The sequence below is a fragment of the Simochromis diagramma genome, unplaced genomic scaffold (assembly GCF_900408965.1).
Source record: "Simochromis diagramma unplaced genomic scaffold, fSimDia1.1 OVJJ01000822.1, whole genome shotgun sequence".
Taxonomy (NCBI): Eukaryota; Metazoa; Chordata; class Actinopteri; order Cichliformes; family Cichlidae; genus Simochromis; species Simochromis diagramma.
This window is the reverse complement of record NW_024387520.1, coordinates 694,211-709,098: the sequence shown is the minus strand read 5'-3', so window position 1 is coordinate 709,098 and position 14,888 is coordinate 694,211. Positions and strand designations below refer to the sequence as shown.

At 41.7% G+C, this 14,888-nt stretch overlaps 1 protein-coding gene across 3 annotated transcripts in view; it reads left to right on the top strand.

Moving 5' to 3' along the window:
• Nucleotides 1–14,888, top strand: part of emid1 (EMI domain containing 1) — a 55,429-nt gene that overhangs the window by 38,859 nt on the left and 1,682 nt on the right. For all 3 annotated transcript variants that reach the window (XM_040019254.1, XM_040019253.1, XM_040019255.1), the window contains 11 exons: nucleotides 2,703–2,792; nucleotides 3,379–3,440; nucleotides 3,559–3,691; nucleotides 4,784–4,828; nucleotides 4,919–5,026; nucleotides 7,046–7,171; nucleotides 9,508–9,597; nucleotides 11,567–11,619; nucleotides 11,725–11,787; nucleotides 12,737–12,781; nucleotides 12,979–13,023. In XM_040019254.1, the coding sequence (XP_039875188.1) occupies nucleotides 2,703–2,792; nucleotides 3,379–3,440; nucleotides 3,559–3,691; nucleotides 4,784–4,828; nucleotides 4,919–5,026; nucleotides 7,046–7,171; nucleotides 9,508–9,597; nucleotides 11,567–11,619; nucleotides 11,725–11,787; nucleotides 12,737–12,781; nucleotides 12,979–13,023 (860 nt within the window). The remainder of the gene's footprint in view (nucleotides 1–2,702; nucleotides 2,793–3,378; nucleotides 3,441–3,558; nucleotides 3,692–4,783; nucleotides 4,829–4,918; nucleotides 5,027–7,045; nucleotides 7,172–9,507; nucleotides 9,598–11,566; nucleotides 11,620–11,724; nucleotides 11,788–12,736; nucleotides 12,782–12,978; nucleotides 13,024–14,888) is intronic.

Below are 14,888 nucleotides of genomic sequence, written 5' to 3'. Positions count from 1 at the left end.
CATTAAAAGTTGTAACACTTTTGCCTCGATCCTTTTGCTCGTTCTCGAAAATGCACCCTCACTTTAAAATGGGAAAAGATAACCTTCTCTTTGTGACCTTTGCTCATCTCTCCCTCATGTTCCTCGGAGATTATTGCACCAGAAGCATCAAAGAAAATCCAGAAAGGGTTTGTAAACTCACTCAACTCTGTGTGAGATTTCTGTGCAAAAGAGAGAAAAGCTTAACAAGTGCTGGCTGATGTCAACGCAGCCTCTGGTCTGCTGAATTCTCTGCAGGGGTCTTTCTCTAATGAAGAACTCTGAGTCTGTCACTGATTGGAACCCAGTGCAACACGGGGTAAAAAGATCAGATGCATTCACACATTTTTTGATCCCCCTCTCACTGGGGCAATTAGCCCAGTAAGCTCAAACAAATAGGGGATACGATGAACCGTGTCCATCAGGGGCCACTCATTAACTGTGATGAAGTTATTGTTGGCCAGCAGAGCGATGGAGGCACTCTTGGGGCATCCCAGTCATCCTCACTCTTCAGGTCCGCATGCGTGCACGCCACAGGCTTTGTAGTAAAGTGATACTGTCTGAGGGGATGCTAAAGAAAAAAAGGGGTCTTGAAGATTTCAATATTTGTTGTTGCAAGACCGAGAGACAGAGAAAGTGTGCAAGAGGTGTGTGGGAGGCTATAGTTCTTGTGCCAAAGCCGGCATAATGCTTCATACAATAGCTCGAGTGTGGGTGAGGGGATCTTGGCGCTTCAATGTTCTTTACTTTAGAGGGAAAAGACGCGCTGTCAGGAGGGGAGGAGGGAGAGCTAGATTTCTTATCCTGAGCCCCCCCCCCCCCACCCCCTACCTTTGTAATTGAATGCAGCCATCTATATGAAGTGGGCTTCACAGAGAAAAGCCTGCAGGATGTGCATGCACATAGACACGTCTCTTTGTCTCCTCTGCCTTCCTCCGTGTAGACTGAAGTACGCTGCAGAAGAGTGAAGCAGACATCGAAATGTCCTCGTCTCTGTGCAAGGTTTATGCTGTTACTGAAGCATGGAGGAGTTTTCTACAATCTGGAGGTCATGCCATAACATTACATGGTTTGAATCCATCTACACTTGTAATCCTCTGAGAAATACCCAGAACCCAAAACAGTGAAATCATGAGCACAGAGGTCGAGGAGAGGCGGGGCGGGGGTATTATTGGAGCAGTCTCACTTTACCCTAAACCATGTGCTCTGTGTACTTTTCATACTCCTCTTTTGCCCTTTCACTCTCCCCTCTTTGGGTAATATCTGAACTCATTATGCTTTTTACGTCTCAGGTTTCAAAACGTTCATTCTTCCTTCATGACAGTAAGCGCTCTATTTTCCTTTTCCGGGCCTGCAGTGCATAGAGACAGATTATGACATCTCGATGCTACAAAACGCGAAGCTGTTTAAGAAAAATGCCGTTGTCCTGCTTCACCTCTGTGCTGCAGGTGCTATTTCATGGTTTCGTTCAGTGTAGTACTTGGCGTCGACTGTGGCCGCTGGCCACTGAATGGAAAGGCATGCTTCCTGGTGGCTAATGAGGTGCTGAACCCAGCCTCTTGTTTGTATCAGGAGCACCTGGGCCAACCACAGCCAGCCCAGGCCAGACAATGGAGTCAGTCTAGCATTTCCACAAAGGTCTGCCCATTCAAATCATCTACAACCCTGGGACACAAACTCCCACACTTCATAAAATGAAGGCAAAACAGAATGCGGACTGAGACTGCCCCATTCTTTTTCAACAAGGAAACTATTGTTTGTCTTCACACGCCCTCTTTCCCAGGCCTTGCGATGCTATCCTCCTTAAAGGAACGAGGCAAAAGCAAAACAATTCGGCTGAAATGCAGCACAGTGTTTGTTCTTTGGAAATGTAACACATACAAGAGCTGCAACTGTCACTGTTAATTTCCCTTTCTGAGCTCTGTCTGGCTCACCTGGAGGACAGAAACAGCCCAGAGGTCATTTTCAATTTCATGTATGTGAAATGTCGTGATAGAACCCACAACACAGTCTGTAACTGAATTCTTGGAGTGATGACATTAGGTTAAACACAAAATTGCATACTGAATCCTACAGGTTGGCAGTGAGAATCAGAGACAAGCGTTGTCCTAGTCCAGGGTTAGACAACTCCAGGCCTCAAGCACTGGTGTCCCGCAGGTTTTAGATCTCACCCTAGGCCAACATACCTGAATCAAATGATTAGTTCATTACCAGGCCTCTGGAGAACTTCAAGAGATGGTGAGTAGGTAATTTAGCAATTTGAATCAGCCATGTTGGATCAAGGACGCATCTAAAACCTGCAGGACACCAGCACTTGAGGCCTGGAGTTGCCTAGACCTGTCTTAGTCTCTTTACTTAAACCAGATGATGATGTATGGTTTCCTTTTCTTTCCCAAGCAATCATTTTAGCTCTAATGCCACTGGTAAACTAGAAAATACACTCACTAACCACCTTTGTGCAAAGGTACTGCTTATAAGGTTGGGGAAACCTGCAGTCAGCTGAGACTGAAGAAGTCACTGGGATGAGTGGCGAAACGTTTCCCACTGAAAATGCTACGTCCAGATGAACAGAATTAACCTTTTGGGATCTAAATATTATGTTGTCAAGCTCAGGAAATTATAAAAACTTCAAATGCAAAACACTGAACTGACATTTATTCCACTTTGTCTTTTGGTTTAAACAGATGCAGGAAACCGGCTTGTAGCTCAAGAGGCATTAAGAAAACCATCTACTCTACGCCGGCCACCTGCACGCACGGGAGAAGCAATCTCCAGTAAGTAACTGTGAATACGATATTATTTTGACTAGACGGCAATTCTCATCTCAGTTTTATTCTTGTAATGCCAAACCGCAACAAAATTAATCTCAGGATGCATAACACAGTGAGGAAAAGATCTTTTAGGTACAAAGGTAGGGAGATGGTTTAAGTAAGAACTTGGTAATTTAGTTGGTAACAGAGGGAAGACAACAGCTCCCGTTTAGGAGGTGAAAACCTCACAACCAGGCCCAGGGTGGAAAACAAAGATATAACAATAACAATCAATAGCAGGGTGATGGGGTCAGCACATTGCACATGATACCTATAGAGGACAAAGAACAAACCACAGGAGAAAGAAGGCACAAAGCTAATGACATTTCATCACACGGGGAGTGAAAAGAGTAAAAGAGCGGTGCTCAGTGGATCATGTGAGGTCAACCAGCAGCTTGAGCCTTTGGAAGCATAATTGGGGATGATTCAGGGTCACCTGATCCAGCTCTCACTATAAGCTTTATCAAAGAAAAAGTTTAAGCCTAATCCTAAAAGTAGGTATGCCACATCTTTACATGTCTGATTCCTCCAACTAAAATCTGTTTTTCAGATTGTCTCAACTGCAGTCGAATCACTGCTATGAGCGACAGGCTGAACACGCTGGAGGAGAAGGTGAAGACTTTTACTTGTTCAGACGCAGCATGTGAAACGCTGAGGAACGTGACTGGCCTACATTAAACAATCGTATTGTTTTAATTACCTGCGCTTGTTTTATGTTTTCCTGCACCAGGTCCAATTACTCACAGCTCCGGCCTCCATATCGCATCGCCACCTTCAGGGTAAAGTGGGAATTGCTCCAGAGACCTCGTTACTGATGGGGGCTGTGCCCGCTCAGGGAGCTCCTGGTGAGCAGGGACCTGCAGGTAGGTGTATCCTGCTGTCACGTGTCAAGTTTAGGCATTTCCATTTAGTTCCGTCGACGTTTACGTTTAATAATTAAGTCAGAAATCATTCCTTGCAGCTTTTCCTGCTCGCTTCCTGCACACCTCTGCTCGTATCCTGTTTCACCCAATGCACACGCACTTATTTCCTTTAACAAAAGTCAGAGTGCAGCTCTCTTTCAGCTCTGTGAGCGTCCTCTCCTTTCCTGGAGTTGAGCCCAGCACTGGCTGCAGCTAAAGACGCAGTCATCAGTGTTGTTATACCATCAGCAAGAGAAAGATTTGATTTACTGGACTTTCAAATTAAAGACTTTTATTTGTCTTAAATGAGACAAACCTGGAGAAATTGAGTGCAGTTTGGTCTACCGCTCTGGCTGAGTTACTCCCCAGTGCTCATCCACTGCTCCCTGTGTCAAAGAAAAAGCTCCCTGATCCATTTGTAAATCAGAAATATAAAACATCTTTCTGAACCAGTTCCTTCTCCCCACAGGATAAACCATTTCTAAACCAGCACCCTGTGAGTTTTCCTCTGGTGCCACCTTCAGGCCAAAGTGCACTCTTATGTAATGCATAGTGAAGGCTTGGTTTAGATTTTCCTCATTCTGCCTGTTCTTCAGCACCACTATGTGTGGGGTGTTGCTTAACTGTTCTGGTGGAGGTTCTGCTGAATAAGACCTTAATTGATTCTGATTTAAATGAAATCATTTAATGTCTTTACGCTGTTCTCTGCAGGTTTTATACGACTGTTTCCAATAATGGAAGAGCTGCAAATGAAATCTGATGTGTAAAATTGCTTCCTTTTAATAAAGTATTCCCAAAATCACTACAACCAAAGCTTTACATAAACCCCAAGAGTTGGGAAATCAGTTTCCTGTGTTAGAATTAACTAGCCCTTTAAAATGTATATAAAATTGGCACTTTAAAAATGTTTTATTTTCTAGCTAAAACATTTAATGAGCCCTAATACTGACCTATAAACACAATGACACATTCTTCCTGTGACTGTTTGCACCTCATCCTTTGGTGGATTATACTTGGATTGTTTTTATCAAACCTCTCCTGTTTTAATTTCAGGTCCTCAGGGTGAAAAGGGAAGAGATGGGCTTCCTGGCAGAGATGGTAAATTGTAACTTTCAGTTGATGTAAAACTACTTAAGATGTAAACCAGTTAGGGCTTTGTGATTACTCATGGCTGTTTCCTTCTCTTAGGGAAGCCAGGGTCTCAAGGGCTGCCAGGTCCTATTGGGCCTCGAGGTGGGGCCGGGGCAAGGGGCCCGTCTGGAGCCCCTGGATCAAAAGGATCCCCTGGACCAGCAGGTAACGGTGGACTCAAGGAAAAGGTCTTTGTTAGCAGAGATAAGAGTAACAAATAAACCTCGTCCTGTTGTAAAGTTGCATGTGTGCCACTAAGAGAGAGGGTATGTCAGATCAGCTGTTTAGTTATTGCCTATCTAGTCACTATTGTCTGTGGAACAATGGCTAACAAGAGGCCAAAGGGCTATGAAAACAACAGGGGAGTATCTCCTCCTGACCTGTGATGTCCATATCCAGAGTGTTTGTCTTTCCCTCAAACCTCTCAGTCGGCGTGCAGACCCTCCAGCACTAAATGCTGGGACAATCCAACCCCCCTTGAGGCCTGCTGGTAACTTACTGGAATTTGAGTATTTTGTTGGTTGGCTTTGAAAATCATAGGTTTCTAAAAAGTGCATGCTCCAGAAGCAAAGTAGCAAAGTATTTGTTTTCTGACTGTATATAAACTCCCCAACATGTGTTGCTTTTCATGGTCGGCAGCCAGAACAGACACGGGATCATAAATCTGTTCCACAGATTCAGAGTTCAGTTGTTATGTACAAATAATAAATGACCTGCGGGGAAAAACGTAAATCCGGAGGCAGCTGTGACTTGAATAATGAATAAAGTAAATGGCGGTCTATAAGTGTGTCACAACATCTGCTCTTGCTATAAGCTGTTATTCCTCTGCTGTGGATCGTGAAGGGAGTGCCTCTCCTCTCAGGCTAACATGTGACCCCTGCTCTCTGCCTGCTGCTGGGTAAAGATGAGATTTGGAGCAAACGCTGAACTACAAACCCACCATGTGACTTCAATTGAAATGAACACAAGCGATACGTATACGAAATCCCAGAGCCTTATGATTTCCATATGCCCCTTTGGTGTTGGTGTTTTTCTATCTCCATTACTTCATAGGTATCCAAAAGCAGCGCTGTGGTTTTCTTATTTTACTGATTTTTATTTTTGTTTTTTTAACACTCAAAGAGAAAGATAAACACGGGCCTGGAATGCATCCAGTGTCATGCTAAATGTAGATAAATATCTTTCTTAAGCCAGAGGTTGTGGGAAAAATCAAAAGTGAACAGCTGTAGTTAGGAGAAGTGATGTTGTATGATATGATACGAGCCCTGATAACTTACAGGAGAGTCGTATTAAAATGTTGACTAATATTTTGCTATATCATCCCATAGTTGCTCTGGGGAACCATTATCCTAGAAGAAAAACTGAAATTGTTTTCCCTAATATGTCACAAAGGCTTTAAAGAGCTGCTTTTTCTGGCCCTCTGAACACTGTGCTGCAGCTTGCAGCTTGCGATCTTCATGAAGTAGCCAAAGCAGCTGGTTTTGCTGCTGTTTCTTTACTGCGATCAGTAAAAATGTCAAATCAGATGCAATATATTATGCTGAAAATCTGTAAATAATGAAATGTCATTTAGTATATATACAAAAAAGGTGGTGGAGGGCAAGAGGTTGTGTTCAGCATACAGCCTGACCTCAGAGGAATCCAAACAATGAGGTCAGATGTCACTGTGGTGCTTTTTTCCATCTTCAAAATAACGCTTGGGGATGACGAGGGTCCCTTTTGCTTATGCGCACTTACAGATTTGCCATTTTTGTGTATGTAGAGAGCATTTAATTTACTGTGAACCAGTCCAAGCAACACTTTGCAGAGTTTATTGTGTTTATTTGAATTTCTCATTGTAAAGATGCCAGCACCGGTAAATTAAAGACCCTCTTCTAGTTAACTACAGACAAAAGAAAGTTTATACACCTCTCCTGTTCAGTCTAGCTCCTGATCTTACTCCACATGTAGACACAGACACACACTCACTCCTAAGAGACGCTATGTTGCATCACTCAACACTTTATCTAATCTTTTTCCTCTCTGTTGTTTGTCCTCTTGTCGTCACATAAGCCACAGTCATTTATCATTCTGCCATGAGCTGTGCCTCTTCAGAGGAAACTCAGGTCTTATTTTGCTGTGACACATCCCTGCTGTACAGAATGTCTGTCACCATGGTGATTTTTCTGTCATGCCTACTCCCAGGCCCCCGTGGTCCAACAGGACTGCCAGGAGGGAGAGGTCTTCCAGGCCCGCCTGGCCCACCGGGGCCTCCGGGCCCTGCAGGTTCCCCAGCACCAGCCAGTGCCCGCATCCCAGAACCAGACCACAGTAAGACCCTGCGCAACTAAGAGCCCTCACGTAGTTATTATGACACTAATTCACTACAAACATTTAAAGTACCCATTTAGGTTTTTGATAAATCGAATCATTTCACGCTGTTAAGGAGCAAAGTTCAAATTCAGTTTAGTAGAACTAGTAAAAAAATATTTTTTTATTCTAAACTTTTTTTTACACCTTTTCGCTTAACTGCTGTTAACTGCTGTGCTACTACCTAGTAATGTAGCCATCAGCTGTCAGCCTCAAGCAAAGATGGGGATTTGGGGTACAACACTTCTATTTAACTCCATAAACCCCAATTTATTTTTTATTTTCAGTCTCTTTATTGTCAAACTAAAGCATCTCCATCTCAAAGGACGTCAGCTGTTAGGACTTTTTAAAAACAGCCCACTTCCGCTTGATTTGCTGTATATTCCATTTAAATGTGACTTTATTCCTTTTTGTTTATAAAAAATATGTTCTGCTCTTTTACTTTGGTTCCAGTTATGACTTTTCATAACCTATTATTAACGGACCTAGATGTCCAAATGGTAAATAGGTCCATGTCAGATGTCACCACCTTCTCGCATGAATTGGTGTGTTTTTGAGCCAAACCAGACACTGTTACTCCACGTCCAAACAAAATCAGCTTGTGTACGCACACAGATTCAGGCAGGGTGACATCAATTTTAAAGACTTCCAGCTTGACTCTTTAAACTAATGTTCACGTGTCTATAGCAGCCTTACAAAAGAAACAAAGAGAATAGGAAACAGGCAAGATGACGTTAATCCTTTAACTGCTACTTGCTCCTTGTTGTCTACCAGCCAAGTAGGACAGAATCAAAGAGTGTTAAATGGAGTCAGAGACAGAGAGATTGACACAGACTTCACATGCTGGGATGAGAACCTGTCCACCCCTGATGTCACTCAACAGCTTCCAGATGTAGGTCGCTCAGACAGCTGAGGGAAGAGGTGGGGGTGGAGGGGGTGACAGACAGATGGGGGCCCACACCAGCTCTTCCAAGGTCAGCACACAGGCGGGTTTTATACATGGGTTCAGTGGTAAAAACAAAATATGCAGCACACCCGTTTGCAGGCTCCGGGTTCCTGTGTGGAGACGCAGGCTTGAGGTTGGCATGATTATTTCCGAAACTGTGGGTCATTTCTTTCACATCAAAGTAACAGCAGGGAACATAAGACGGGGGTTCTGTGCAGAGCTTCCTTTGGAAAACACTGGATTATTTGGCTTCCACATCTGCATCAGGATGTTGGAATTCCCGTCTGCAGGACTGGAGAGGGTTCCTAAACCAGCGGCCAACACGTAGTACTTAAGAGCAGGATTGTTTAAAAGCATGACCTCAGTGTTTGTTAGTGGTCGAGCAGATTTTCATGTTACGTCAAGCCACAGATTCCAGTTTGTTGTAAGCAGGAAATGAAGAGTATCAGATACAAAAAAGCAGCCCTGATTTTTTTTTAGTGGTTTTAGTGGTTCAGGCAGCTGAAGGATGTTTCTGGGTTCTCCTCCTCCACCTTCTCTCTAATTCTCCTGAGGCCTCATGCTGTGATTGGACCTGTGTTTCCTGACAGTATAAAATGACCCAACAAACGTACATTTCCTCTAACATTCACACATGAACCACCCTCTTCAACTGGCCCTTCCTCTTCGAACACATGTGGCTGTGCATGCACAGTCAGTGCTGTTCAACAGTGGAAACTTTTTTGTTATGTCATGTTGAACTTTTAATACGTATCAAACTACAGTTTAGTATATTTTACTGCCCTGGCGAAGTCGTGAGATTGAGTTTGACTGTTTATTGGAGTACACTGCCCTCTAGAGGTAAGGCTGATTTGTCACACAAAAACTTAACCATCCACTAAGATGCCTAACAGGGTGCATGTAGTTGGATCAAGAAGTTCATGTTTCTTATTATGAGATATTTTGCCACAGGCTTCTTTATGAAATGTTGGTGAATGACCAATTTCTTATTTGGCACAGGCAAAATATGGCTCGCTTATCGAGCTTGGCTACCAAATTGGAACCTAATCAAAAACAACACCATATGGAAATATAACCAAAATATAATTTGTTCTGTGGAGCTCATCGGGAGGACAGATGATGTTACTCATATCACAAGTCTCCTTTTATGGAATGAAACGCATGACAAATAAATTCAACTCAGTATTATAACTGAGGAAAATAAATTAATGGTATTTTAAGAGTTTGTTTAGATGGTGAAGCTACAAAAGTGGATTTTTTTTTCTGCTTAACTTAAAGCAATTTATTTTAACTTTACCAATAGCTTCTGCTTAACTTTAAACACACGTGCATTTTCTGTTTCAACTTCCAGATCGTGGAAAAGACCCTTTCTTCACCAACACTTTCCACGACTCTCGAGGGATACCTGTTCCAGGACCTCAGGGGCCTCCCGGACCTATTGGTGAGCATTAAACACTCTTAACAGCTTTATTAAAAAATATTAAACTACAGGACTGAATTCAAAGACACCACAAAAATCAAAGTGAAAAATTCTGCAGCAGGTTAGTAGATTTTGCCAAAATATCAACAATAGTAGTTTGTATGGCCCCCCACGTGCTTGTATGCATGCCTGACAACACTGGGGCTGCTAATGAGAAGACAGACGAGGTCCTGGGGGATCTCCCCCGTCTTCTGCACCAGGGGATCACTGAGGTGCAACGTGGGACAAAAAACATTTAGGTTTAGGTCAGGCCAGTGTGCAGGGCTCAGTCAATGGTATCAGTTCTTTTATTCTTTTATCCTCTCCAAACTGCCTGCATACTTCCCCTACATAAGGTCATTGTAGTACACCAGGAGGAACCCGGGAATCACTGTGTCAGTGTAGGGTCTGACAGTGGGTCATAGGATTTCATCCTGATACCTAATGGCATTCAGGGTGTTGTTGCCTAGCCTGTAGAGGTCTGTACATCCCTCCATGGATATACCTCCTCAGCTCATCACTGAGCCACTACCAAACTGGTGCAATGTTACAGGCAGTAAATGTTTTTCATTCCTAACCAGATGTCCAGAAAAAAATAAATATCCTTCAAAAACAAGTCCACACACTGATGACTACACTTAGGTGTGGTCACAACTCTGTATACACTCTAAACAAACTCAAATATGCAAAATGAAAACAGCCCCTTTGCATGTCTTACAGTTTGAATGAACAAACATCTTGTGCAGTATCTCACTGTGTTATGATCTTTTTCTGTGTTATTATATTTTTATTGTGTACAGTTTGGACACTGACACAAGTTTTGGTTTTCTACCTGTTTTCTGAAACATTCTATAATTCTAATAATAATTCTAATTATACTTATATAATGGACACGGACAAAATGTGTAGATGCTTTCATTTCAGTTTTCTTTTAAGGGTATATGCAGCCAAAGCTCTCCATGCAGGCTGCACAAGCCATCCTTAAGATGCGAAAACAGAAAAACCTATCCGAAAAACTGCCACAATGGCAGGAGAGGCAAAATCTATAGTTTGGTACATAATGAGAAAGAGAGAAAGCACTGGTGAACTCAGCAATGCAAAAAGACCTGGACGTCCACAGAAGACAATAGTGGTGGATGATTGCAGAATTATTTGCATGGTAATGATAAACTCCTTCACAACAACCAAGTGAACAACACTATCCAGGAGGCAGACATTTTGATATCCAAGTCTACCATAAAGAGAAGACTGCACGAAGACTGCGTGACATCCAAAGCAACCCAGGAGTTTATTAAAGCAAAGAAGTGGAATATTGTTGAATGCCCAAGTCAGTCACCTGATCTTAAAGAAATTAGGCATGCATTTCATTTGTTGAAGATGAAACTTCGGACAGAAAGCCCCACAAACAAACAAACAGAAACTTAAAGCTACTGCAGTAAAGGCCTGGCAGGACATGAAAAAGGAGGAATCCCAGCATCTGGTGATGTCCATGAGTTCTAGACTTCAGGCTGTCATTGATGAATGACTGAGCTTTCAGTTATTAAATATGTCCAATTACTTTGAGCCCCTATAATGAAGGGATTGAGTTAAAAATGCTTTAGTTCCTCACATTTTTATGCAATCTTTTTATTCAACAAACTGAATTAAAGCTGGAAGTCTGCACTTTAACTGCATCTGAGTTGTTTCATTTAAAAGTCAATGATTGTCTCTGTCCATATTTTTATGGACCTAACTGTATATACTGATGCCTGTCAGTGATGCTTTTTATATTTATTGCTTTTAATATGCTTTTCATAATCTCCACTGATCTTCCGTCTCCATTTTGAAGATAAAAGCTTTGATAACATAAACTTATGAACACCTACAGGTTCTGTGTGTCACTATGTCAGGTTAAAAAGGTGTAAAACACAAAACTCTTGTGCTAATATAAATCTTTTAATCTGTTTTTCAGGTCCCCCAGGTCCTAAAGGCCCGGTAGGACCTCCTGGTCCAGCAGGACAAAATGTAAGTTTGCTCACAGCACAGCAGTGCACGATAGTCGCTGCATTAGATTTGTTTTTGTACAAATTTATTTGTGTCATTTTCAATTTCCTCTCTGCCTCAAAACAGGGAAAACCTGGAGTGCCTGGAACACAGGGCCCCGTGGGGCCAAAGGGAGAACGTGGGGAGAGAGTGAGTAAACTTTGGCTTAGATTATTGATTTGTTGGATGGAGGCACAGCGCATGTTAATTACATTTTTGAAAATATAAAAAGCTTAGCTAAAAGACAAGTTTGTAGACATATTCAGAGAAAAGTAAAAAAGCCCATGCAGTGCAGTGCGGCACAGTAAGACAATATTAGTTTATTATTAATATTTATTAACATGTTCTCAATGCAGTTAAAGAACATAATATATGCAAGACAATCAGATGATTCAATAAGCAAGTACATGTTTATTTAGATTTATATGTGCGGTGCTTAATGTCTTCAGACTTTTATATCTCATACAACGATCAACCCATAAATATGTCACTTTGTGCGTTCTTCTCTTGCAATAATAATAATAATATAAATATTAAAAACACAAAAAATTAACATTTTATCTTCATGGTTATGTGTTCCTCATCATAATCCCCATCATTCAGTAACTACTTGAACCACTTTTAGCAGTAATAACTTGAAGCAACTGTAATCAGCGTGAAGAATTTTGGCTCACTGTTATTTTGTTGATGCACAGCTCTCTTAAGGCCCCGTCACAGCATCTGAATCAGGTTTTTGACTTTGTCTGGTTCATTGCAACACAACGATTCTTTTCTCTTCCAGCCATTCTGTTTCAGATTTTCTTCGCTTCTCGGTTTTGTCTTGCTTCTGAATTTGGATTTGTTTTTGTTACATAAATGGTGATAGAATATAATCAGGACTATACAATGATGATTTTTTTCCTGCTATGCTCTAATATGTAAAAACTTAGAGGTGAGAGAGGATGTACTTTCTTTTTCACAACCATAATGTTAATGAGAACTATCGAAGGGGAAAAAGCTTTAGTTTGTTTTTTTTGGTTTTTTTAAGGGACTCTTTCGAAAGATTTAGCTGTTTTTTCTTTGTTTGACAACTTAATGACACAAGTCTTTGATTTTTCAGGGACCTTCAGGTTACCCGGGAGAGAGGGGCTTGAGAGGCGAGCCGGTAAGCCACCTCTGCATGTGGAAAAGGGGAGAATATCAACACCCTGTCATATTGGGTTATTTTAGTATAAACTACATTCACCAGCAGCACTGCAAACCACATTGACCAACAAAGCTGCAATCAGAGAGAGAATGTGCTCTTTCTTTTGATGTGAACTGCTGCATCACACCAATTTTTCTGTTAACATTTCTTCACAGGGAGCACCAGGACCAAAAGGAGAACCGGGAGAGAAGGGATTGCCGGTAAGATACCAGCTGCTGGTAGTTCACAGTTCAAATGGTGACACACAGCCTGAACAAGAAGATTGTAGTCAGGAGGTTTCAAAAGTTTTAATATTAGGCATGAAACGTATGCTTAATCCTTACATTTCTTTCACTTGTTTCTCATTTTACAAGAGCAATCCAAATGTAAGATATTTTTATTCATGTCATCATCTCTTCACTGTGTAGCCAAGTTCTCAGTTTATGCTTTGATCTGTTTGCAGTCACCATATTTGTGGTGGTGATTGACCACAAAGTGGTGATTGAGCAGCATCTTTTTTTCTCTCAGGCTCAGACTTTTCAGACTGTTGATTGTCACGTGGTCTCTGCTTTACTTTGTTGTTTATGTTTGATCATATATGACTGTAGCGTTTGATCTGTGTGTGTTTGTACGTTAACGTGTTTTTGTTTGGTCCTCGGGGTGTGCTCTGGACTGCTGTCCTCTTGACCCTAAAGCTCCCTCTGCAAGCTGCTGTCCCCATGGCTACCTTTCACAGTCATCTTTTCAGCATCTGACTTTGGCATATACATCTAAAAATACAAAAACATACCAAGAGAACAGCTCGATGCGGTCATGTCCTTTTAAAGGCAAAATTCTTTATTATTCCATGTGAATTAAAACAAACTGATTTCACAGACTATCGAATATTCAGTGACTCACAGAGGAAATGTGCGAAATGTATATGCCAAATCACTCCATATGTGTCAGTGGTGGGTGGTGTTGGTTTAGAGGTGTTGATGTGGTGTGAGTGGAGTGGATACAGCTATCCCCTTTTCTCCCCCAATGCAACCTTGCATGAATTTGTCCTAAATTGCTATACTGAATAAACTATTCTCTTATCTGGATGTGTTAATCAACTAAAAGTATATCTAATGACTAATAACAGAGTGCGGTTAAAAACAGAAAAAAGGCAAAGTAGATGTAAACTTCCAAAGAGTGTCTGTGAGGCTGCATTAAAGCCAACAAGGGCACAACAATATGTTTACTGATTTTTAGGAGGTGCGGCTTATTGATAGATTAAACTTATGACGTGATTGTGATGCAGGATGAACAGTCAGAGGATCAAGACTCATCCTGAGGGGATTTTGAAAACCTGTATCGAGCATCATGGCGATTAACCAATAATGCTAAGATATTTTACTAAAACGACAAATGCTCGCCTCCAGCTCATTCAGGAGATGATTCACAAACTAGAATTTGTTCTCTGGAGACCATCGGTGTCTTAATAACAACATCCTTTGTCCCAAATCTGACATAGTTTAATCTGAATCAGAAATGCTGCTGCCATCTCTAAAGTTACATTGTTTATAATAACTTTGCCTTTTTTCTTTAAACATAAGGTTGTATTAATTGCTGCATTTTGTAGTGGGAATCACCCAAATCATCAGCTATTGTCTGCACGCTCTCTTTTGTGATGTCTACACTTTTAGCTGTCTCTGTATGCTCTATATTTCTTTTTCATCTACTTGTGTTCTGTTTGAAGGTATGACTCGTGAATTGTTAGCTCATCCTTTAACAAAAGACAACAGACTTGAGAGTAAATCTAGTCTGGCTTCATTCTGTCAGGTGATGGTGGGTTACTGTTGTAACCACAGTGCTAAGAATGAAACTGTAGCACTAAAGCAAACATATTTTCCTGGCTGAACTGCTGCCTGACAAAAAGATGCAGATGGCATGATCAAATGCATATCCTGGAACAGTGTTATGTCACCAGCATGATGCAGGTCCATAATGTGCATGCTGATGTTGCCCAGCCCAGCATGGCAGAGACTGACTATATATGGAAGCATGCTCCGAGAATGAGGGCGGCGTAGAGACATACAGGGAATGGATAATGTCTGACAGT